The sequence below is a fragment of the Staurois parvus genome, unplaced genomic scaffold (assembly GCF_062004578.1).
Source record: "Staurois parvus isolate SC_StPar_1 unplaced genomic scaffold, SC_StPar_1.0 ptg000012l, whole genome shotgun sequence".
In the NCBI taxonomy this organism is placed as follows: Eukaryota; Metazoa; Chordata; class Amphibia; order Anura; family Ranidae; genus Staurois; species Staurois parvus.
In genome coordinates this window covers 2,632,793-2,656,907 of record NW_028317808.1, presented here as the reverse complement: position 1 = coordinate 2,656,907, position 24,115 = coordinate 2,632,793, and the positions used below count along the sequence as shown (strand labels likewise).

General features: G+C 40.6%; 1 protein-coding gene across 1 annotated transcript in view; it reads left to right on the top strand.

Moving 5' to 3' along the window:
* The window catches only part of GRIN3A (glutamate ionotropic receptor NMDA type subunit 3A), a 428,226-nt gene that overhangs the window by 218,810 nt on the left and 185,301 nt on the right, over positions 1-24,115 (top strand). Inside the window, exon 3 of the mRNA XM_089674688.1 lies at positions 359-1,406. Within this exon, the coding sequence (XP_089530814.1) occupies positions 359-1,406 (1,048 nt within the window). The remainder of the gene's footprint in view (positions 1-358; positions 1,407-24,115) is intronic.

Genomic DNA, 24,115 nt, shown 5'->3' with positions numbered 1-24,115 from the left:
CCAACAGAATTTCTAATCCTTTCCTACTGTATCCAAAACAAAAAAAGTTTGGTCATACATTACTCATGTCAAGGGATTTATTAAGATTTTTGCTAACATGTTCAGATGGCAGGCAGGTAAAGCATTTTAAAATAGATAAGAGCTGTGCCATCTATATATCTTGGAACAAATTATAGGAATAGAGTGTGCATTTGTTTGGATTGTCATGTTCACATTATAGCAAAAAATGTGTCTTCTGATGGCAAACCTGGCCATAAACATGTACGTGGATGTGTGTTATAATAAAAACAACAGATTTTATTTGTTATTAAATTGGATGATTTAATTATATTATTAATGACCTATGTTTATTTAACAGGTTTTTAGTAAATACAACATTTAGTGGACTTAGTGGTCATATCAAGGTTAAGGATTCCTCTGTTATCAACTCAGAAAATCATTACTTCATATGGAATTTACAGCATGACCCCATAGGTAATCCAATGTGGACACGACTTGGAAGCTGGCAGAATGAAAAAATAATCATGGATTATGGGTTGTGGCCAGACCAAGCACAAAGACACAAAAGTCATTACCAACAACCACCTCGACTGCATCTAAGAGTTGTAACCTTGATTGAGCCACCCTTTGTGTTCACAAGAAATGTGGATGATGATGGTCAGTGTCCTGCTGGGCAACTTTGCTTAGATCCCATGACAAATGATTCTACAGTACTAGACAGTCTTTTTGAAAGCCTGCAAGGAGGGAATGACACTGTGCCTATTGAATACAAAAAGTGTTGCTATGGTTATTGCATTGACCTCTTAGAAAAACTGGCAGAAGATATGAACTTTGACTTTGACTTGTATATTGTTGGTGATGGAAAATATGGAGCCTTTAAAAGTGGCCATTGGACTGGACTTGTTGGAGACCTTCTCAGTGGTGCTGCCCATATGGCTGTAACCTCCTTTAGCATTAATACTGCCAGAAGCCAAGTCATTGACTTTACAAGTCCATTCTTTTCCACAAGTTTGGGTATTTTAGTAAGGAGTAAAGATACAGCAGCTCCAATTGGAGCCTTTATGTGGCCACTTCATTGGACAATGTGGCTTGGAATATTTGTATCTCTTCATATTACCGCAATATTCTTAACATTATATGAATGGAAAAGCCCTTTTGGCATGACACCGAATGGCAGAAACAGAAGCAAAGTATTTTCCTTCTCTTCAGCATTAAATGTGTGTTATGCTATATTGTTTGGCAGGACAGCTGCTATCAAAACTCCCAAGTGCTGGACTGGAAGGTTTTTGATGAATCTCTGGGCTATATTCTGCTTATTCTGTTTGTCAACATATACTGCTAATTTGGCAGCTGTCATGGTAGGGGAAAAGATTTATGAGGAGCTATCTGGAATACACGATCCTAAGGTAGGTCATACTTAATCTACATTTTAATATTTATAGTTGGTTTGATGCACTGCATCTTATAAAGTTTTTTGGTGTGATTAAATATCTGAAGATCTCAGTGATCTGGAATGGATGACATCAATGTGGTCTAGTCTAGTAAAGTCATGGAAATATTGGGTTTTAACAAGTAATTTAACAGCTTAAAACATTAAAGCTTAAAACCTTATTATTCCTTATATAAGTATTGCCACTGGTAATAACATGGAAAGATACTCTATATGCACTCTTGATAGTCACAAGCTTAGCAACTATGATTGAACTCTCTGATTTCACCTGAAAAAATGAAGTTTCTTCTCTTACTATTTTGTGTCTTGATTGCTGTAACCTTTTCAAAATTGTTATTTCTCTCAGCAGGGTATGAATATATGAGGAGGGAACAGTAAAGGACATACTGTATACAAGCTAGTTTACAAGATTATGGGTTGATTATGTAAAGGGCATTTAGTTATGCCCAGGAAAAGATAACCTGTGTTCACCTCAAACATTTGTTTATGAGGAAAAATAAATGCATTACCTTCTACTTTATGATTGAAGCAAGCCAGGTTTTCTGAGGTTGGAGAAAAACATTCTTTATGAAATCACTCCTGTTTGCTCTAATGAATGTTATATAAAATGATTTGCATGTACAGTATACCACATAATAGCTGTCTAATACAGTATGTAGATTTCTTTTTTTAACTGGGGCTTTAAATTATACAAATACCAACTTCAGGAAATAAAGATGAGCTTGGATCTACTCCTTCCCACCTCTCACATTTTCAATAGATACACCATAACTGATTTAGTTTATATTACACACATTTTTTATTTTATAAATACTTGTTTTCACCTTTTTCATCTTTTGTTTAATTTCAATGCTCCTGATCTCCTGAAGCCTTCTTGGAAATACTTCTTGTAAAGTATACGTACATACACTCCAGTTATGACTGCATGGTATTTCTCAGGTTAGGTTTCCAAATGGTGACAACATTTGCTCATGTCTGCCTTTTGTGTGTTGACTTGATAGTTTATATTCTCCATCAGAAGCCCCTGTGAAAGGTTAATAGTAGAAGGGCACATTCAGGAGACAGATACTGAGCGTTGTCACCATATAACAGGAAGTGCCTGAACAAGGACCTTCATGGCAGAAATTAACATGTATTATTTAAAAAAAACCTGCACTTTAAAAATATTGAAAGGTACTTTTAAAATGATATTACATAGTTACATAGATAGTATGACTGAAAAAAGACAAAAGTCCATCCAGTTCAACCATTAAAAAAAAAAAGTTATAATCCTATATCCACAGTTGATTCAGAGGAAGGCAAAAAACTCCAGCAAAGCATTAACCAATTTGCTCCTGCAGGGAAAAAAATTCCTTCCTGATCCCCAGAGAGGCAATCAGATATTCCCTGGATCAATTTTACCTATAAATGTTAGTATCCAGTTATATTCTGTGTATCTAAGAAAGAATCCAGGCCTTTTTTAAAGCAATCCACTGAGCTGGCCAGAACCAACTCTTGAGGAAGTCTATTCCACATTTTCACAGCTTTCACTGTGACGAAACCTTTCCGTGTTTGGAGATTAAATTTCTTTTCCTCCAGACGTAAGGAGTGCCCCCTTGTCCTCTGTGATGACCTCAAGGTGAATAACTCTACACCAAGTTCACTATATGAACCACTGATGTATTTATATATGTTGATCATATCCCCCCTTAATCTCCTCTTCTCAAGAGAGAATACATTCAGTTCCTCTTAGCTGATCACCTCCATGCCTCATATCAGTTTGGTTACCCTTCTCTGTACTTCAATTCCCCAATGTTCTTTTTGTGAATTGGTGTCCAAAACTGAACTGCATATTTCAGATGTGGGATTACTAATGAGTTTAGTTACTGTAAGTTACTGTATATAATCACATAATTAATCAGGTTAAAAAAGACACAAGTCCATCTAGTTCGACCAAAAGAAAAAAAAAGAAAAAAGCTTAATATACCTTCAAGCTGGCCATAGATGATGTAATTTTCTTTCCTGCAATGACAGGTTGCAGGAAAGAAAATCTCTCGATTCCCCTATCAACACAATCAGTTAGAATCCCTCCCATTGGGAGAATACAGTAATTATTTCTAGTAGCTATAGCCCCTGGCAATAATCGCATGAAAAATACTACAGACCAGTTGTACCCAAGTTATACAACAATCGAATTGGGTACAATCAGCCTGCCCATAGATTGTTCAAGTCAGCTGGCTTTACCCACAGTGGATCCAAAATAGAGCTCACGTGAGATTTTAGTTATTTGGTTCACGTGAGATTTTAGTTAATTGGTTTACTAATACTTTAATATTAGTCTGTTGATAAAATGCATAGTCTTACTAACTATTTTGCCTCAAAAGGCTGAAGAGAGCAGAGACAACATTAATTCACCTTGAGTTGATTGTATAATGGAATATCCTGAGTTTCAGGAACCAAAACAAGATAATCTAAAACAGGAGTACTGAATTAAAATTCACAGGGGTCCCGTCAATAAAATTTTCTTCCAGTGTAGGTCTGAGTGTCATGTTGGTGCTATGACTCAGATCCTTCACATCACAGCCTCCTGTCACAGTAACTCCCCCCACCCCACCCCCCTTTTACATCAAAGGCCCAACCCATCACAGACCACCCCATCACAGACCCCCCATCACACACCGACCCATCACAGACCCCCCCATCACAGACCATCCCATTACAGATCCCCCACCCCATCACAGACCGCTCCATCACAGACTGTCCAAACACAGACCCCCCAACCACAGATTCCCCCATCACAGATCCCTCAACATAGATCCCCCAATCACAGTCCCCCTCTTCACAGATCCCCCAATAACATGTCTATGCACTCTTTTGATTGGAGAGCTCTGATGCCGTGGGTGATGCGTAGAACCTCTTCAGGGATACCACTGCTTCCACACAGAGGTTTTTTTCTACAGTATGCTGGCAGGGAACAGAATTTTCTTTTCAGGCTGTGGCTACTATCAAAGGGAAACTAACTGCAAGACTTTGCACACCTTTTGTTTTGATGCACTGCAATGTATTAAGCTGATTTAAAATGAGCTTTTGAGTGCTTGAACTTTTAGGTACGGCTAAATGCTTCTGTATGACAGTCTGAAAAAGTACCAAATCCAGGTACTATGTAAAGCACAGACCTCATAAAGTAAATTAAAAATTCCTTACAGCCTTATCCTCATTCATTTGTGTCTAAAATGCTCCCCCTTCCATACACTGTAGCTCACAGTGGGAGAAGTTTAGCAACAAAGGCAATACTGAAAATCCAGAAAACAGTGGGCAGGTCTAGATGTAGCCAGGTAGTGATTGACAAATTACAGGCTTGTGGATAAACATTGACATTGCTGATAACACACCCACTGCAAAATTTTTTGATCCTGCTATTGTTCAAGTAGGTACATCCTATTTGAGGGTGGCAATGCTGTTCTGAATCCAGGAGCATTACAGCAATATCCCTTCCCTACTCTAATAAATACGTTTTTTTTAATTCTTACTATTGGTACATTGAAAATATTATCTTTCACCTCTTTCCCTGATGGCATCAGTTAGCTGGAAAGCAAGTGGAAGGAAAGCTTCCTATCATGGACATAAACAGCACTACAAACTGAACAGAGGTTCTAACCTATCCCAACTAATAAAAGGTTTCAGCTGTAGTGACATCAGAATGTTTAAAAATGGTTTCTCTGTATAGTTTATAGTTACATACAGTGAAGAACAGTGGAATCCTGGGCAGCAATAGGACACATTTGCACAGGTCTGGAAAAGATTTACTACTGTATATGAAAAGGATTTTCACAATTACAGTTGCAACAGATGCACAATTAAGAAATGGTCAGAGGTTGGTTTTATTTTGTCATAGTGCTACTTTAGAACAACTAATGGGGATTTGAAGCTGCCCAAGTATAATAAATCTTTCTCACTACGCATTACCTAGCTACATGTCAGAATTGATAAATGGTCCCTTTTATGTAGAAGGGAGCAACTCTTATTTCCTAATTATATATGCAGCCTTAGCAATGCTAAACAATAGTTGTGTTTTGCTGATCTTGACATTGCACACATCAGCGTGTTAAACTGTCCATATATGGATAGATGGTTTGAATCTGAACCATGTACAGGGATTTGAATCTATGTGCAGGTTGATTGTACCCAAGTCAACTGTTGTGCAACTTAGGTACCAGTTTGTCAGATTTGTCATGTGATTATTGCTAGCCACTAATAGAGCTGCTAGCAGTAATCACTGTGTTCTCCTTGAAGGGTTGACTCCCCCCACCAGGAAAACACAATAGCTCCACAGGACAGATTCCCCATCAGCACTGACTGCATTGATGGGGGAATCAAACAATTTTCTTTCCTGCAATCCTTGGTTGCAGGAAAGAAAATTGCATCATGTATGGCCTGCCTTAGTCTCTGCCTGAAAACATTAGACTTTTTGCAGCTACTAATGAAGTGAAATACCAAAAAGTCACAAGTTGAGGGGCATGTCCTGGCACAGGAAAGGGTGGGGCTTGTCTAGCTGCAGCTCTGCACAACATTGATCGTTCCTACAGAATATAGCACCTTTCATCCTGCTCCAAAAAGAATTACAATGGATTATTGTTCCTTCATGTCAACTCCAAAGCATGTATTTGGTGTTTTTGGCCAGATACAGAAATTCCTCTGGATGGTCAAAAATGGCATGAAACCATAATGGGGGGTAGGGATTTCTATCTGACACAGTAAAAGTACTGGAAGCTATTTCTACATGTCAAAATGTTTTGAACATTAAGATAGATGTTAGGATAGGTATTTCTTGATTCAGCAAGACATAAATAGAGATATAGGGGGTTATTTACTAGAGCTGGAGAGTGTAAAATCTGGTGCAGCTCTGCATAGAAACCAATCAGTTTCCAGATTTTATTGCCAATACTTAACTGAACAAGCTGAAGTTAGAAGCTGATTGGCTACCATACACATCCTTACTAGATTCTGAGTGCTCGAGTTTTAGCATATTTTACCCATTGCATCACAAAGACTGAAAATAGAATGACTACTGCAGAAGATCAGACAAATCCTTTACAGCACCTATCTGATCAATATCACCTTTGACTACATGATTTGAAGCAGAAATAGCAGGATCTTGAAAATAGATTATGCAAAAAAAAAAAGACCTTTGGTTTATAGGCCTCTAGAAACAAGCGGAGGGTTCTGATCCTGTGGGCCTTTTAGAATCTCTCTTGATTACTCCTTATGGCAGAGAGAAATTTTCTTCCATCTTTACAGTAAATTCCACCCTCTAACAGTAAGTCACCCCACTTACAGGGTCATCTCCCCAAAACTTTATTGTTAAACTATCTAATTATAGGGAGCCCAATCTGGTTCTGTGAATTGCCAGGGATATTGGCAATATACCTTTTCAAAACACCACTGTTGCTGTTTACCCAGACTTTTCTACAGAGACAACTAAGCAACAAGCAAAATTACTGAGTCCAAATGAAGATTGCATGCAGTCAACATGAACGATGCAATACTTTAACCTGCTTGACTGTGGGTTGCTGATTGTGCTCATATACACTTCTTTAACTTCCCTAAGAATGTGTTTAACTGGCTTCAGCAATGGGATCTTAATAGGAGGGCCCCCGAGTGATGCATGCTTATACTACTGGAAGATGAGACATGCCTTAACATGGTCTCCTCTCTCCTTTTCTACTTTCTCTCTTTTATACCAGAACAGGAGCTGCCATTTACTGTTTGTATTGTTCATCCTGAACTTATGCTTTTCATAAGTTCATTTCTAGGGGGTTCCCTCTTCTAGATGATTTAACTTGTTCCTTTCTCTTCATTGCTCCACATCATTGGCCCTATATACTTCTGCACCAGCCTAGTTAGTATGCTCTTGTTTGAAATACTGATTTACCTCTGCATCTGGAGTCTACTGTGTTACCTATTATTGGTGCTGACTTTGGTATTTTTTTCCAATGTGTTACTTTTATAATCACCTGCAAGGAGAGACACTTTGTAATACTAGCACACTCACTTTCTGGGCAGGTGAAATGGCCTTCTCAATTCCTACTGGCTTAGTGTGATTTTCAACTCCTTAGTTGTTCATCTTTTATGCTAATATTTTTGTGTGGTTTGCATGTGCAAGATTTTTCACTTGTGTTATTGATTGCTTTAACTAGATATGAACTCAGTGTTCAGTCCAAACCTGTGTTTGGGCTGAACAATGGCCGTTGGGATGTTCATTGATAAAGAAGCTTGCCCTGGCAAGGCACTTTCTCATCCCACATGTTGAGAGCATGTGACCTGTTATGGGTCATGAACAAGAAGGGACAGCATCCTCCCCTTTCTTGGCCAACTAGGCTGTATGCTCATATTTAAGGTCTGCTATGGATTTTTAGGGGACCTTACATTTTTTTGTGTGTTTGTCCTTCTTAGAATTGCTATCAGACCTGAAGATTCTAGTATAGACTTCCTGGGGGACATAGTACATATTTTTTGTGAGGTACCCGCTTAAAATCTATACCAAACAAGGGTCTGGAGAGCATTTTTTTTTTGGAGGGGTACCTGTATGCATTTTTGTTATTCTTGCTGTAGCTTGTGCTACAGCAAATATGACATTTACAAGAAAAATACTGTTTAGATTTCTGGCAAATAAGTTTAAAATCTGTCATTGCTATCTTCTTTGTTAAAAAAAATTGCAGACCCCTCCAAAATACATAAGAGGCTCTTTGGTGGCTTGGGTGGTGGGGAGGGGGTGGGGGGAGTAAGGGTCCGTGTTTTTTTTTTTTTTAGAACCCAGCTAAGACAGCTGTCAACGTAATTTGCTGGCAATTTTAAAACTTTTTTTCCTTTGAAAATGTCAGTGCTACTGCAGCATTTTCTGTATATCACAGAGATTTTCCCCTTCACAGGCAGGATTAGGACGCCTTTGTGCATGTTATTTAAAGAAACTGGACATTTTTAATGTTCCACTTTAAGCATTTAAAAAATCACTGCTTCTGGTCAAATGGATTTTTAAAAAATGTTTTTTGTGGGAAATGTCCTGGCCGCTGAGCAAGATGGCAAGATGGCTGCCTTGTCCTACTCCTCTCCACTACCACGGGCGTACCCAGCGACATACTGCAACACAGTCAGCCGAAAACACTTTAGACAGGGAGGATAAGACACAGAGTACCTCTCTGGCTATGTCCCAAAAGAAAAAGTCATCAGAAGTTTCCCCTTAAGCTTGGCCCTAAAAAAGTGGGGAGACCTTGTAAGGGGGGGGAGGGGTACTGTCACAAGTTAGCTTGCAGCCTCTTGTGTGTTTATTCTTACCTCCTTGCTGCTCTTGATTCCTTCACATGTGTGTATGTCTGTGCTCACCTGTGGGCATCGTCTGCTATTCCCTGGGTTTTATGTCCTTCCCTTTCATCACTTCCTGGCCACCTCCTAGCTGGCTTGTCTATTTAAGACATGCTCAGTCTGTCTCACTTTGCCTGAGCAACTTTGTGTTGTTGGAGCACCCGTGTGTTTCCGCTGTGAATCCTGTGTTTTCTGTCTGTGTACCAACCCCAGCTTCGTTCCTGACCTTGCTAGTTTTCCACCTGTCCTGACCTCGGCTTGCCCATTGGATTCCCTTGCACCCTGCTCCTGCTAGCGGTCTCCTCCACCTCAGCTGGGTGTACCTGGGAGCCACGACCTGGTCCCAGCCTGCTGCAAGTCCATCCCCACCATCAGGGGCCCTGGTGAGCAAGCAGGCTGGGGCTTATATTCAGCACCCTGGGGAACCCCAAGCTGTGGATCTATAGAGCTCACTACCATAGGTGTGACAGTTTGCTCAGCTCTTCGGAGACACCGCAGCCTGTCCTGGAACAACTTCAGGCTTTGGCACTGAGAGTCGAGGCCCAGCAGGCCTTCCAAGAAAAATCATGCACTGTCTGCAGGAACTCTACTCCCAGTTGGATCAGCTACAGGTTATGTCCACTTCTTCACCCTCTGTTTTGGCCCCGGCTCCGGCTGCTCCACCTTCCGCTGTTCCCCCAGTGGAACACTGTCCTTCGAGACTCCAGCTGCCTCCACCACCTCACTTCTCTGGTGATCCCAAGGCTTGTCAGGCTTCATCAATCAGTGCTCAATTAAATTCGAGCTAGCAGCCCACCTTTTTTCTACTGATCATTCCAAGGTGGCGTTAATGATTTCCCTTCCATCTGGTGAAGCACTGGCTTGGGCCTTGCCACTGTGGTAGCGACAAGATCCAACTATTTTCAGCCTCCCAGCCTTCCTGCAAGCTTTCTGTAAGGCATTCGATGTGCCCAGCAGGACTTCATCTGCATCAGGAGCTCTTCTTCAGCTTCGTCAAGGTAGCAGGAATAATGAGGCCCTCTCTGCAACCTTTTGGCAGGGTCTAGCAGACCATATTAAGGACGAACTAGCTGGAAGAACCATACCCACCTCCCTGGATGACTTGATTGCTCTTAGCATCCAGATCGATATCCGCTTCCAGGAGCAAGATCTGGAAAGGGCTCATCCACGTTGCCCTCCAGTGGGTTCTTTTGCTCCTGTTTTCCAGAAAGTCCCTGATCAACTTACCTCTGCAACCGTACCGACATCTGAAGAGCCTATGCAGTTAGGCCGAACACACCTTACTCCACAAGAATGATCACGTCGCCTAAGATTTGGTCTATACCTTTACTGTGGGGCTGAAGGTCATCTAATTAAGTCTTGTTCTGTCCACCCACCTCACACTGTACCCGTGGCTGAGGCCACCACCTCTCCGATGCTCCCTCACCATTGCCAGATCTTACAAGATGTTTCTTGTAGTAAGGCTGCTCCCCTGCCTACTCCTATTGCGGGCCCCATTCCAGTGCTGTCCTCTAGTTGCTTACAATCTTTGCTGCCCAAATCTTCGGTCCCTTTACATATGTTGCAGCTCAGAGCTCCTATATCGTGACCTTCTGGATGGGTGGAGGTCCCAACATCTGTGACCTCTGTGCTCTGCATGCTGAGACCCAAAACCCCCTTCAGCTGCTTTGGATCCAGCCATGGTTTCCACATTAGTAGCTACTGTACCCTCTGTCCCCTGTCCTACCTTTATATGCCCTACCGTGCCTTCTGTCCCCTGTCCTGCTCCCATACATCCTACAGTGCCTTCTATTTCTTGTATTACCCCAGTTTCATGTTCTACACAGCCTGTTTTGCCCACTGTATAAATCAAAGCCTTCACGCTTACTCCTGTGCCCTCCCTGGCAGCCTCCTCACCAGACCCTTCATCCTGGTTATTGGTGTCTGCTCCAGCTTAGTTTCCTGTCGTATGTTCTCCTATTCTTACTCCTTCTGAGGCAAATCTTTCCAAGAGCCTACATCTGTCAGCTTCTAAGTACAAAGTAGCTGCAGATTGTCATCGCCGAGTGAGTCCCAAATTTCTCCCTGGTGACAAGGCTTGGCTCTCTACCAAGAATATCCGTCTACGAGTACCCTCTATGAAATTTGCTCCTCGTTTCATTGGTCCATTTACCATCCTCCGCCAGGTCAATCCTGTTGCTTTCAAACTTCGCCTCCCTTCACATCTGAGAATCCCTAATGTTTTCCATGTTTCTCTTCTGAGACCGTATATCATCAACAGGTTTTCCCGTCCTCATCGTCATCCTTCCCCAATAGCGAGTACTTCGGATCAGTATGAAGTCAGGCAAATCTTGGATTCTAAGTTCATCAGAGGGAAGCTTTTGTATCCCTTTGACTGGAAGGGATATGGTCCTGAGGAGAGGTGTTGGATTCCTTCTACTGATGTTTCTCACCCTGTCTGGTGGAATTTTTTCATCAGAAGTTTCCCCTTAAGCTTGGCCCTAAAAAAGTGGGGAGACCTTGTAAGGGGGGGGAGGGGTACTGTCACAAGTTAGCTTGCAGCCTCTTGTGTGTTTATTCTTACCTCCTTGCTGCTCTTGATTCCTTTACATGTGTGTTTGTCTGTGCTCACCTGTGGGCGTCGTCTGCTATTCCCTGGGTTTTATGTCCTTCCCTTTCATCACTTCCTGGCTGCCTCCTAGCTGGCTTGTCTATTTAAGACATGCTCAGTCTGTCTCACTTTGTCTTAGCAACTTCCTGTTGTTGGAGCTCCTGTGTGTTTCCGCTGTGAATCCTGTGTTTTCTATCTGTGTACCGACCCCGGCTTTGTTCCTGACCTTGCTAGTTTTCCACCTGTCCTGACCTCGGCTTGCCCATTGGATTCCTGTATCTTCTCCCTTGCACCCTGCTCCTGCTAGCGGTCTCCTCCACCTCAGCTGGGTGTACCTGGGAGCCGTGACCTGCTGCAAGTCCATCCCCACCATCAGGGGCCATGGTGAACAAGCAGGCTGGGGCTTAGATTCCACGCCCTGGGGAAACCCCAAGCTGTGGATCTATAGAGCTCACTACCATAGGCGTGACACCCTAAACCAGCTTTCCTCCCAAACGCAGTATCTAGAGACGTTCTAGTTTGAATTAATTTCTATCACATTAAGAATTGTCTTTTGTGGATGGCTAGATCTACCTGCTTACTACCACCTCCATATGCGGGCATCCTCCGCTATCAGGATCTATCTGCATCCACTGCCCAAAGAAGGAAAGAATTTGCTAGAATCACCACAGTCTTGCGGGACTGCAACATTGTCTACCGTTGGGGCTTTACAACTAAATTCCAGGTCACTGACCAAAACCATCAAGTAACCATCAAATCCCTGAAGGAAGAATTCAAGCAATTGCATAGTTGGAGCCTGACCGCCTCTCCCTCACCTAACTTCCAACAGCATAAGCTGACTAATAAGACCAGAGCAGCCTGGGCGACACAGATAAGGAGAACTCTGTTTATCACATGTGCCTGATTCACCCTTCCTCATAGTGGGCTTATCAAGAGTCCTTGGCATCAGTAGTCTCTTATGCTCTGGTGGTGTTGCCAGATGTTAATTTCTTTCTTCTTTTTTTTTTCTCGCTATTGATAACACACCCCAGGTACGCCGTGTGCCATGCACACCCATCTCTCACTTCCATTCTTGTTATTGTTTCATACCTAGTTTGCCTTCTCCTTTCTTGTTGTACTACACATAGAAATTATCCAGATGTATTTTCATACTTTATCTCTCTTAATACTGTTTGTAGCTGCTATACTCTGACTTTTGTGATCCCTCTCCCTCTGCTGCTACCACCGCCAAAGTCAGTCCCCAGTGGCACTTCATATAACCACTATTAATGTTAAAGGACTCAACAGCCCTATAAATGGTCTAGGTTATGGAATGAAGCATTATCTCATAAATCAGATATCTTATGTGTACAAGAGATGCATTTTGCGCTAGGGAAAGCACCCTCCTCTCAACAGCGACTATTCCCACACTAAGTCTTCGCTAATGCCATCAAAAAAGTTTGGGGGAATATGATCGCTGTTCGTAACATCTCCAACATTTAGAAACTGACCCTCTATGCAGATGCCTCATACTGTCTGCCCTATTTGACAACTTACATCTTGTGATAATCAATCTATATGCTTCTAATCACCATCAAAAACACTTCTACAAGCAGGTAATGAACAAAATATCACATTATCCCAAAGACCACATAATTTTATGTGGAGGCTTCAATGACATTGCTGATGGGGCTTTAGCACCACACATAAAGAGCCCACTGCGCTCTCCTCCTTTATGCAAATGAAAGATCTATTTGACCCATGGCGGTGTCTACACAGAACGGAGAGGGATTACACCTTTTATTCTGCAGCCCAAAAAACCTACTCTAGGATTGATTTTTTCCTGATGCACACATTTACTTTACAGGCCACTACAGGCTTAATTGCATGGTCGGACCATCACTTTCTCACTCAAACCAGAAGGGAAAAGACACAAGTCCTGGTAAATGAATACCTCCCTACTTACTCACCCAGTGTGTCAGGAACAGATCAAAATAGAGCTAGAAAAGTATTTTGATATTAACGCTGGTTCTGTAACAAATTACTCTCTTCTATGGAATGCCCACAAATCTTACATGCGAGGTATTTTTATCAAGTTGGGGGCCCATGAGAAACAAACATGGGCAGTGAAAGTGACTTTCCATTTAGACCAAATTTCCAAAGTGAAACAGAATAATAAAACATACCCCAATGAGTCTGACACAACCCTCTTGTATAAACTCGAGGAGCTTCGTACTCATTTACATTCCTCCTTTGACTAACATCAAGAAACTCCACCTGAATTGGTATGCTTATGGAAAAAAACCTGGTGCCCTCTTAGCAAAACAAGTAAAGTGCAAATCAGCATTATCCAAGATTTCTTTCATGCAAACATCCCATGGGCACAGAGTCAGCAACCCTAAAGACATTGCTGACTGTTTTAGTGAGTTCTATGCCAAACTATACAATCTACATTCTTCTACGACAGACCTCGCTCCTGACCCTGCTCAGTTTACACAATTTTTAGATTCCCTATCTCTCCCAACTCCTACTTTGAATCAACTAGCAATGCTTAATAAGTCTTTCTCTGATATAGCAATCCCCTTACTCCCTTTCCATAAGGCACCTGAGCCTGACGCTATTTCCAATCAATATTTCAAGATGTTTTCCACTATATTAACTCCACATATGTGTAAATCCTTTTATCACTTTATGACCACTGGAGCCATTCCCAAAGAGCCAGTTGAAGCAATAATTGTTACCATCCCAAAATCCGGCAAACAGCCAGAAAATCCAACTAACTACCAACCAATATCACTTTTAAACACAGACCTCAAAAATTACACAAAAATACTTGTTTCTCTCATCTCTTCATATATCACCACTTTAGTCCACTCCAATCAAGTGGAATGTTTCCCACAGCGGCAAGCATCTGATGGAACCAGAAGGTTCCACAGAACACCTTCTCTGTTCCTCTCTCTGGATGCAGAGAAGTCGTTCGATAAAGTACACTAGTCCTACCTCAAAGCAGTACTCCAGAGATTTGGTCAGGTAACATATCTACAGCTGTTCTCACCCTCTATTCCTCCCCATCAGCTGAGGTCTGGATCTCAGGGATGATATCATCGCCCTTTGATATCACTAATGGCACACGTCAGGGCCACCCCCTCTCTCCTGAGAAGCTACAAGACCTATGTATTAACTTACGGAAAGTCTGCGCCTCCTGGGCTGGAAAAATGTTTACTTTTTTGATTGACTGTGTGTTCACCATGTCAAATGCCCACCCTTTGATCTTAATGATCAAAATAAAGAAGTTATTTGCATCTATTATTGATGTTTATCGTTTACTCTGCATTGGATTTAAAATACCGCTCTTTTTTTGCAGTTTTCTCTAGTCAGTTGCTAACTTTTTTTTAATATGCTCTATTCGGTTAATAATCCACAACCCAAGATAGGGTGAGTCAGAGAGATTCCTTTGATGGGTGGTTACACCCCTAATGATGGCATTTTTTCCTTTTGTTTTTATTTCGAACTCTACCTATATTTCTGTCGAAGCAATTATCCAATCTTCAGCGTACTATCAACACCTTTATATGGGACGGCAAGAATCCTAGGGTGAGACACTCCACTCTTTGTACCCCAACAGCAAAAGTGGGAATGGGAGCACCAGACATAAAGACCTACTATAAAAGCAATCTTACTGTACCAAGCAAAACATTGGTGGCTGCAAACTCCTCAAACACCATGGGTGCAGATTGAAGAGGCAGCATTGATGAATCCAACCAAGAAAATTCTGGCCATGATGTGGCTACAATACCACCTGTCTCATTCCTTTCTAAACACAGTTAACACCACCATGAAAGTATGGAGATCTATCTCTCAACAAACCATGGGAGTTTCAAAACAAGCCTTAGTACATTTCCCTCCCTCTCATAAAGTGGAAATTGTTTGCATAGACTTACCTCTTCCTAACTGGATAACAGCTGTATTCCACAATATTGGGGATTTCTTTAGAAATGACAACCTACATACCGTTGAAGACCTGCACACCAAATATAATGTTAAAAACTGGGACCTCTATAAATATTTTCAGGTGCCCTGTAAATCATTCAATGGTTGGACTCCAGTCTGTCACTGGATATTATACGCTCTTACGAACACACATCATTAGCACATAAAGGGATTTCACATCTCTATAAGCTGCTGAGCCTGTCATCACCACTAAAGAAACTACCATCTTGATACCTGGAATAGGTTGCATGACCAGTACTGTTGTTTCGTAACCCGTAAAACTTGTATATCTCTAACATTTATATATTGTAAACCCAGCGTTAAGTAAGTTTTACCTTTTTTCTTTTTCTGTATTATTTCTCACGTTAACCATTAATAAACTTTAAGTGATAAAAAAAGTATTTTGCATTGTTAAATATTTCCCAGGACAGCCCCCCATACTATCACCCCCCCCCCTTGATATTTTAATTTGACAGATTCAAATCCCATTGATTTCAATAGGGTTCAGGTTTGGCACCTGAACTTCTCTGTAGTTCGCCAAACCCTTGCCAAACCAAACCCAGGGCAGTTCACTTTATCACTATTTATAAGTGCAATGCTTTATTTCCATGTTAATGTTTCCTCATAGTTCTGTGAATTTTTCACCCACAAATTGGGGGGTATGTAGAGTCGCCAGTGTTGTGGCATTGTTATTGCTCAATTGTTGTACAATATGTCAAGCTTGACATATTAGTAATATTCGGTGTACCCTTTACATCTGTTATGCAATGCTAAGTTACTATAGCACTATCCCCTTAAGAGTCGCTGAGGTTTGGGTCCCCCAAAAGCTCTACACAGCCAGGCAACACACATTTTCTTCCACACTTTGCACACATGTGTCATTAAACAGTCCTTGAGCTTGGTTTTATGATTTTATTAAGGGTTTAGAACTTGAATGGGGTCGAAAGGTATATGGGATGCCAAAGGAACTGCAAAAATGTGGACAAACTCCTTAGCAACTATGTACAGATGTGGACAAAAATAGTCTCTCCTTTAAGAGCCTTCCAGCTCTCTGATGTACTTCTTCAGACCCAAGATGAATCCTCCTCTTCACCCAGCTGCACTGAGGGCATTCCCTAGGCAAGGGGGCCCAGAAACTGCCAGTTTATCACAGCAGCCCCGAATGAGAAGCTAGTTGGGTTTTTCACATGACTGCCCACCCCCAGGTTGTGTAAGAGTACTCACACTGTCCTTCCTGATAGTTTAATGGATTGGTGGCTGCCTTCAGGCCTTTTGGTGGGCTAGCTCCCTTCCTGCTGCTCAGGATATCCTCCCTTGAAGACGGTGGTACAGTGGAGATCCTCTTCTCCAGCATCTGCCTGTTGGTAGGCCCCTTCCCTGGACCCCCTCCCAGGCACCACACTCCAGCCTCTCATTCCATATTCCACCTGGAACTCTCCTGCCACAACCAGGCTCTGTGATTCTTGAAGGCTGCCTTGGTCTCCATGCCAAGCCTCCTGCCAGGGGATTGGCCAAATTCTCTTAAGCATGCAAATCCAAGCTCCATCCCCTCCTCCATCCCTCCTCCAGAAAGTTCTCAGGTATTTGGAGAGGTGGGAGGGCTCCAGAAGCTCTGACCTTAAAAGCTCCCTAGCCTGTCCTAAGGTGAATTCCTGCTTCACTCACAGGCTGACTCATCCCAGACTGCTACTCAGCCTCTACCTAGAAAAATAAAACAATAAACCTCTATCTAGCTAAGCTAGAGGGCGTTACACTACATTACTCCATATGCTAACTTCCTGTGTTCACCAGAATGTCCAACAATCTTATATGTTAGGGGTGTAGATCACAAATGTAAACATTGCCCATCTATTCTTTATTTTCCTAAGAAGCAAAAGTTGGATGTCATTGCTTTATTTGAATCCCACGTGACCCAACAATCTCTCACAAGACCATGGGCAGGTTGGCAGGTGGGGTTCCCTCCTTATACCTACATTTGTTCAGTTTATGTTTATGTTTATTTTAGTTAAAGGTGGACTAGCAAGGATGATATTTTTGCTGTATAGTATGTTTTTTGGGCTACCAATATTGGAATTGGCTTTTTCTGTTGCCCACCCCTTTAATACATCCTCTGACCTTACAGTGAAAGTGCTTTGGCTGTGTGATTTTAATATGGCATTAAACTCTGTTTAGATAGGACCGATTCTTACCCTGAGGGACCTTCATTTCAAGGCTTGCTTGTTTTGCCATATTTCAAGCTGAGTGTACGGTAGAAGCCTAGTATCACAATTATTCTGATAGTCAGGTCTTTTCCTGCTTTTCAATATCTAATGGCTCAGTTACCCATATTGACCTAATTCCATTACAACCTTTGCTTTTCCCTCACACAGTCTAGAACAAATGGCCTCCTCCTTTATTCTGGAAGTTGAACACATTTTAGTTTTCAAGTTTCTGGGTGCATCTATTGTTGCCCAAGAATGGAAAGGAATAGGGTCACTGCAGAGTATCATACTGTATGTAGGTACCTCTTATCCTTACTTATCATTACTGATGTTCAGACTGCCACTTCTGAATTTGCCTGGGCTAAGGCCCCTGTCACTAATTGCTTACAAATTGACTTCTATGCCACCTACACAGAGACACTTGCCCTTTGCCTCCTGGCTTTATATTATTATTATTATTATACAGGACTTGTATAGCGCCGACAGTTTGCTCAGTGCTTTACATTATATATAAAGAAATATATGTGACTTTTACACTCCCACCATCTATGTATGAAACACTAATCATCTCTATCACCAAGCCAAATATTTTAAATACTCTCTTGATCCTCTAGACTTACATCTTTATTAAAATCATTTTTATTAACATTATCATTATCCACTCAGATCAAAATGGCTTTATGCCTGGTAAAAACATTTCACTTATTACTAAACATGTTTTCACTAGGATTGTGGTGAATCCCAGATACATCAATTCTATAGAATGGGGCTACTTGTGGCAAACATTACACAGCTTTTGGTTTTGCCCTTGAATTAATAAATGGCTATACTTTATATATGTCTCTCCTATGGCCAGAGTTTGTGTCAATGGGTGGAAATCTTTTTCCACTCATTGGGACCACTAGACAGGGAATTCCCACTTTCTCCCTTCCTGTACACCATTGCAGTGGAACCTCTGGCTACTGGAAGATCCCAATATTGAGGGTCTACAGGTGGAAGCACATGTTGAAAAAGTTATATTGTAGGTGCTGAACTTTCATTTAATACAGATATCACAATTGTTGAGATTGGTGGGTATTCAGCTTGGACAAATAACTGGTCAGAATCACACATTTTGCCCTCCCCTGTTACTAATAATAAATCCTCACATTTGTGTTGCATTGATAGTCTTGGTATAGGTATTTCTAGGGAGCTTCAGGATTATATCTGTTTAAATTTGACCCCTGCTTTCTACTGGTAAAACTAAGATTGGCATATAGTCTAAGCTCCCATTTGGTGCCATTGGATGTATAAATCTTAGAAATACCGAAAGGAATGCCAGACCAAAACTGTATAAAAGTGTCCAAAATAGTTTTTTTGTTGGCAAATTCAAAATGACGTTTTTGCCAAAAATGACAATGATCTTAAACTGATTTTCCTTTCTGTATTTCTATGGTTACAACAATGGAAAGCAGTGAGTATTAAAATGTTCCCATATAAGAAAATGATCTATAACCATATAGGTTGTTGAAAAGAATTCAGAAAATTTGGAGTAAGTTGCAAGCAGAATCATCTACTTGTCCATTAGACATAGCTCTTACTTGATTTTGAACAGTGGTCCTTATGTGTTTAGGTCTGATGTACTCAGGCTCAAGTGCCTAAGGGTAGTACTAAATTCTAAATATCCTTATATTTTAGATGCACACAGCACTTTTGGTTTAGGTTAGCGTAGGGGGTTATTTAATACAACTGTAGGGTGTAAAATCTGGTGTAGCTCTTCATTGACTCCAATCAGCTTCCAGGTTTTATTGCCAAAGCTTAACTGAACAAACTGAAATTAGAAGCTGATTGGCTACCATGCACAGCTGCACCAGATTCTGAGTGCATCAGTTTTAGTAAATCTCCCCCATCGTTTCTCAACTGATTAAACTCTAATTATGTGCAATTTGCTATATTACTTTGTACTTATTCCTATGAACAGTCTGTAATTAGAGCTTTCATTCCATTTGTCGTCAGTAATCTCATAACTTGCCAATTGTCTATGCAATGTTTTAATTCTGTGTATACTATACTGCAGAGTTTGTCTTATCTATTACTGAATATGTACAACATAGATGCATATCTTTGTCAGTAATTATGTTGTTGTTGTATGCCTAGCTCATTACTAATGAAAACTTATTTGGATTGAAAAAAATTACCACAAGTTAGAAGAAAATAAATTACACTTGCCTGGGCTTTAGGCTTGGAGATTTTATGCTTATGCTTTTTTTCTACTCAAAATAATGTTTTCTGAAAGTTGACATGTGCTCCATGATGTCTGTGAAATGTGAATTTTAATAATTGGCCATGATATCTAGATGCTGCAGTTGTTGAAACATAGAAAAAAATATGCAGAAGTGTTGTACTTTGAAAATGTTAGCAGTCTAGGCTGTGCATTACTGATGTCAGTAACTGTTACTGTTTGCACATTTTCCTCCCGGAAGATCTTTGAGAGGAAGCTTTCAAAATCTGATCTTTCTAACACTGTAGAAAGTGTCTGTTTGTGTAGATCAGTTTACTAATCATCTATAATGATTTTCCTAACCACCAAAAAATAGAAATATAATGACTAACACAAACTCCAAGTTTATGTTAACTGCTCCAAAACACAACAAAATCCTGTAACTCAAATGCAATATCACTTACAGCAGCACTTACCAGTATGTGGTATGTAAATAACATGCAATCATCCCCAAACATTTGCGAGTTAATAAGTAATATAAAATGCATGAACCTATCAGAATACTCCAAGATACTCATAAAACATGCCATGTGAGTGGCTAGGCCAGGCTCTCCTGTCCTTAAAAATCTTTTCTTTTCAGTTTCTGTCAGTAAAGGGCTTTATCTGGCTCTTGTGCAAACTGTGTTTGCTATCTTTTGATCCAGTAGTCATTTTGCCCATGATTTCCTTGTTAATTTTGTCCCTCATGCCGGACTAAACTGTTACTAACCTCTGATAATCCACTCATATTTACTTAGTGTTTCTATGACATTTGCATAAATTAGGCTGTGTCATTCAGATGTGTTACATTTATAGATCATAACGCTTTTCCATGGCCCCCAGCTTAAACACCTTCTATATGAGAGACTATGGGGTTGATTTGCTACAGGAAAATAGACTGCACACTTTAAAAAGTGCAGTTTCACTCTGCAAAGGCTTTTGTTCCAGAGCTTAGTAAATGAAGGAAAGTTCATTTTTTTTATTTTCCTTGCATGTGATTGGATATTCTTTACAAAGTGAAGCTTCATCTCATTTATTAAGCTCTGGTGCAATTTCCCTTGCAGAGTGCAACTGTGCTTGCAAAGTGCACGGTTTAACACCTTCCCTCCCGGCCTATTGCAGATTGACAGCCGGGCGAGATACTCCTCGTTACAATGTCCTGTAAAAACCAGTCACATGACACTGACAGCAGGCCGCGGGACACAGCCGATGACATATTACTACACTGGCCTGCTGTCAGTGTCATGTGACCGCTGTGACCAATCACAGCAGATCACATGTCAAATGTATACAATGGATGGCTTCCTGTCATGCCATCCATTGTATACAATTCTGTTGTTAGCTGTGACCAGGGGCAGACTGACCATTTGGAAACTCGGGTCAGTAGGAGACCCCCATGAGACGTCCCTGGTACCTTTTTCATAGGCTTTTTGGAGTTTGGTCCAGGACACAGGGGCCCCATGATCCCCTATTGCCCGGGCCCCATGAGTTGTCAGTCCGCCCCTGGCTGTGACTGATCAAAGCAGTCACATGATACAGACAGGGCCATTCACAGCTCATCTGTATCATGTGATCAGCGTTGCCCAATCACAGCTAATCACAACAAAAGATTGAATGAATTGATTTCATTTAGTAACAATGGTTGCAAATCAAAGAAATACATTGGTATTAGCAATCATAATGTGTTAAAAAAAAAGAAGTTTTGGGAAGAGGTTTGTTCTTATGACAATTGCTATTGCATACCTCTCTCCCTTTCAAGCCACTATACTTTTTACTGAGCCTGCCATTCCCGGGCCAACCCAAATCGTCCAGGAAACTCTCTGCGCATGTTCTGACTGCGGCCAGAAGAAGCATTCCTATGTGTTGGCTATCCTCCATACCCCCTTCGATGCCGACTTTGTTTAAAATGATTGCTCATGTTAGACAGATGGAATACCTGACCTCTCTACACGCTTGTTCGATTGCTGTGTTTGAGGCAGTATGGAACCCATGGGATGTCTTTATTTCTTCTTAACTTGCCCAAAATGTATGGATTTAACTGCTTCTCCACTGTTATTTTGTGACATTATATGTTCTGTACCCTTGCAGATTTCTACCATCGATGTGCCTGTTTCTCTTGTTTCTCTTTCAAATGTGATGTATGTACAGTATATACATGTGAAAATCCATAAAAACTGTTAATTACAAAAAAAAAAAAGAAGAAAAATCCTGATCACTTGCCCAGAATAGTGCAATGTTACTATGGTAACATTGTATTGATTTGGTCACAGTGTGTAGAAAAAAAAATGGTAAAAAAAAATAAAAAACAACGTAATAAAAAAAGAAAATAATACAAAAATTTAAAAATAAAAACAAAAATTAAATTATTATTATTTTTATTATTTTCACCAAAGAAATGTAGCAGAATAAATTTTGACCTAAATTTATGAAGTAATGTTATTTATTTGCAACATTTTATAACAGAAACGAAGAAAAGTGAGTTTTTTTTTTCAAAAGTTTAAGGTTTTTTTGTTTTATTTAGTAAAAAATAAAAAACTCAGTGGTGATTAAATACCACCAAAAGAAAGCTATATCTGTGTGAAAAAAATTATAAAAGTTGTATATGTATACAGTGTTGCATGACCACGCAATTATCATTCAAAGTGCGGGAGCGCAGAAAGCTGAAGATTGGCCTGGGCAGGAAAGGGGTAAAAGGTATTGATGTGGTTAATTGATTTTAGCAAATTAACCCTTATATGTAGTCAATCATGTAATCAGTATTCAATACACTAAATATTATGTATATTAAAAAATCACACTTATTTGCTACAAAATTCATTAAACCATTAAAAATACATTGCAGGGCCCAGAAAAGTTCTGTAATAATCAGTGTCATGCAATGTCACACAACCTCATTTACTTTCCATGTGTGTATATCCAGCTGGGTCATGTAAAAGCTGGTTATCCAGCTGTTACATGACCCAGCTCTTTCCCAGGCTGTCTGCAGGGAAACATAAGCATAAGGAGCTTGTAGTTCTCTGCTACTGGTCCCATGTTCAAAATAAAAATAAAAACTTTGGGATACAAGTAAAAATAAATAATTAATATCAATAAACTTTGAAATTGTTATACAAATATATATTTGAAATCACATCTTTATTATTTTTTGGCAATAACATGGCGTGGTTGGATTTCTTCCAGTCACAGGCTGTGTCATTCTCCTCCAGTCTGTGCCTTAGAATAATAGGGAGGTAAAGCCTCCATCTATCAAGATGTAATATCCTACCCCCATTGTGTTTAGCTGGTTTGTGGGCATGGTGGAGGAATGAGAGAGTGGGTTATCATTTACCACTGTGTACACACGCACTGTAGTCACATGGGCTGCTCAGATTTGATAAGGAGGAAAAGCTCATTATAGAAACTCATTGAAACCTGAGTGTGTACAGTAGTTGCCAACACTGTTCTGCAAAATCCCCAGCTGCAGTGGGGACATAGACAGAAGGGGAAGATACAGAACAACAGGATCAACCAGGATTTTTTCAGAATAAAGAAAACAAATCCCATAGTGAATGTGTGAGTATGAACAGCATGCAATACAGCATTTATGGATAGTTTTATATAATGTGGGTTTAACGACACTTTAATATCTGTACTTCTATGGTAACCGTCAGGTCTTCAACCAAGGTCACAAGGGTGCCGTGTTTAAAAAATATGTTTTTTATAAATATTTTTATAAATCCCCCCAGTGAACCAACAACATTATATCCACAGCCCAGAGGATGGTAAATGAATCACATTCATCCCAGCAGTATGTAGTCCATATAGATGGAGATTTGTATTCTCAGATCGACTAATTCTACAACATGCAGTTGAATCAAGTTGAACCAACTCTGCATTAGCTAGGACAAGTGGAGACATTCAAAACCAATGCCATGCAGGAACTGAGATACTGTTACTAGCTTGCTAGCTGTTAACTCACCAAAATACATATTTATCCCAGATTGTAATTCCAGAAGTGCCCTGAGTGTGGCGTTTGAAACAATGTGCAGCCAAAACAAGCAAACTGTTGCCATATACATTCATATTTTAATGCAAAGCTACCCAGGGGCTGGTTTTTCAACATGCCTCATACACGTATCAGCTAATATAAGCTGGTAGTCAACTATGCCCTGCAGGAATCAGACTCAGCTTAGCCAGTCCTGGGCTTCCAAGTGAAATAACAGTCCCATCTCATTATAACCCTCAGTGTAAATCACTACATTCCTCTGGTTTAGTGAGCTCAGTTCCATATGCAAAAAGAGGTTAAATGCATGTATGATATAGATTTATATTCCCCTACTGTATATGAC